General features: G+C 37.8%; 1 protein-coding gene across 1 annotated transcript in view; it reads right to left on the bottom strand.

The window, feature by feature from the left end:
* Positions 1–1,442, bottom strand: part of LOC138963264 (poly [ADP-ribose] polymerase 2-like) — a gene marked incomplete in the record, with an annotated part of 18,080 nt that extends 16,638 nt beyond the window's left edge. The window contains 2 exon segments of the mRNA XM_070335335.1: positions 161–330; positions 1,229–1,442. Coding sequence (XP_070191436.1) covers positions 161–330; positions 1,229–1,253 — 195 coding nt within the window.
* Positions 1,443–1,872: the final 430 nt, after the last annotated feature.

The following is a 1,872-nucleotide window of genomic DNA, read 5'->3' as shown; positions in this document are numbered from 1 at the left end:
AAAATGACTCCATCAAGTCTTACTTACTTTTTAAAAAAAAGCTGTAGAGTAACAATTTTTGTTATGAACTGAACTAAAACAACATGAATAGAGCAGGCAACAACAACACTTTTTTTTAAAAGCCCATATTTCTCAATAAAATGTAAAAGTGTCACCTTACCTGATTCTTGCCTTTGCTAAGAGCATCTGTCAAAGCAAGACTGTGTTCTTTGGAGTACTGCATCCATTTTCCACCATCACCTTCCCACTCCCATCTCACCGTGCGTCCTTGAATTTCTACGTCTGTATCTTTGGACTTTTTGGTTGCTGGGGCATCACCAGCTCCTCTAGCTAAACCAATGAAATAGACCCAAAAAAGTATTATACTACACTTCATTAGTAATACCAACAAATGCAAAGAGGCAGTCTCCAGGACTTAAAATTACTCCATCAAAAAGCATGATACAAATTAATTCAGCCCCCCCACTCCTACTTTAAAAAGGTTCAGAACTGCATATGTGCATGTGATTTTATTGTTGTTGGCCAAACAGGTATCCGTTAGGTTTGAATATTATAAATTCAGAACACTGTCGGCCACTTCACAGTTTACTGATACTACATTATCAATAATAATTGTAAGGCTAAAGAGTAAGAGCACATTAATAGTTGAGTGTTAATAGTTTAACTTATTGAGCTCCTTTGTTGTATACAAGAGTCCACGGCTTTGTAAAAACATGAACGAAACATTACTAAACCTCGTCCTCCTGCACACATCCTTTCCTACAAAAAGCAAAGTGAGAGTGAATAGGTGGGAGGCTGCATCTAGTCTGGAGTGACAATGAATTAAGAACTGCACGGTAATCAAATCAAATCAAATCAAATCAAATCAAATTCTATCTTACGAGGGTTGTGGAATAAGCAATATAAACGAGCTTCTTTTTAACCAGCCCTCGCCCAGAGAGGGACTACTCTAATCTTATATACATGTATAATATACACACCTAAAACATTTACAAAGATAAACATAAAAGTAAACAAATAAAATATAAAAAGGTAACAGCTACTGAGCTAGCTAGAACGAAACCCAAGGAAATATGCCGAAAACAATCTAGTTCAGCGTGGCCAGGTGACACACAAATTGCTCTTTCAATACATTTGAACCGTCAATACCATTTCATTCACAACACTTTTGTCTGTATTAAGTAACCCTCCCACCACACTCCACAGGACAGGTGGATCTACGGTCTACCTGATGCTCTCTTTTTTGGTGGCATTTTGTTTGATGGTCAATCTTTGGTTAATAGGACTCCGACTGCTGCGGGATATCTTGATCGTTGTACGTATCCAAGCAAAACAGAACTGCGATCCTGTGTATGTGTGTGTTTGTGTGTACACGCCGTCACAACTTGCAGCAGACGGCGTCTCTCCAGAAGTGCCGGTCAACCAAAATTGCACAATATGCGGTCTGAACATGCGCGCCAGTTGCACAAAAAGTAGGAATACAATTTAGACAAATCAATTTCATACAGTGAAAGTATTTAAGTTTTACTTGAATTACTACTACTTTAATTTTCAATATAACATGTCCTCTTTATTTACACTTTGTGTTGTCTTTTTGGCGAAAAATCCAGACAAAACCGAAAGTGGGCTTCGCGGAGTAACAGCGATATGCTTCCGCGATAGCGCTTGGGTACCAGCTGTGTCCACATCAATCAGATTTAAATAGGGTTACTACTATATTCATATATCCTGTCGTCCTGGAATTTTGGCGTAACTCGATTCTGGGCGATATGGATGTGTTTGTTATTTAGACTAAGTATAAATCCTTCTCCATGAGAAATATTCTCTAAAATAGGATGGAAAATACATGATTTAACATTCTTTTACTTTCTA

Source organism: Littorina saxatilis, linkage group LG1 (genome assembly GCF_037325665.1).
Source record: "Littorina saxatilis isolate snail1 linkage group LG1, US_GU_Lsax_2.0, whole genome shotgun sequence".
NCBI classification, from domain to species: Eukaryota; Metazoa; Mollusca; class Gastropoda; order Littorinimorpha; family Littorinidae; genus Littorina; species Littorina saxatilis.
Note: the sequence above shows the minus strand (reverse complement) of the source record. Positions and strands in the feature narration are given on the sequence as shown.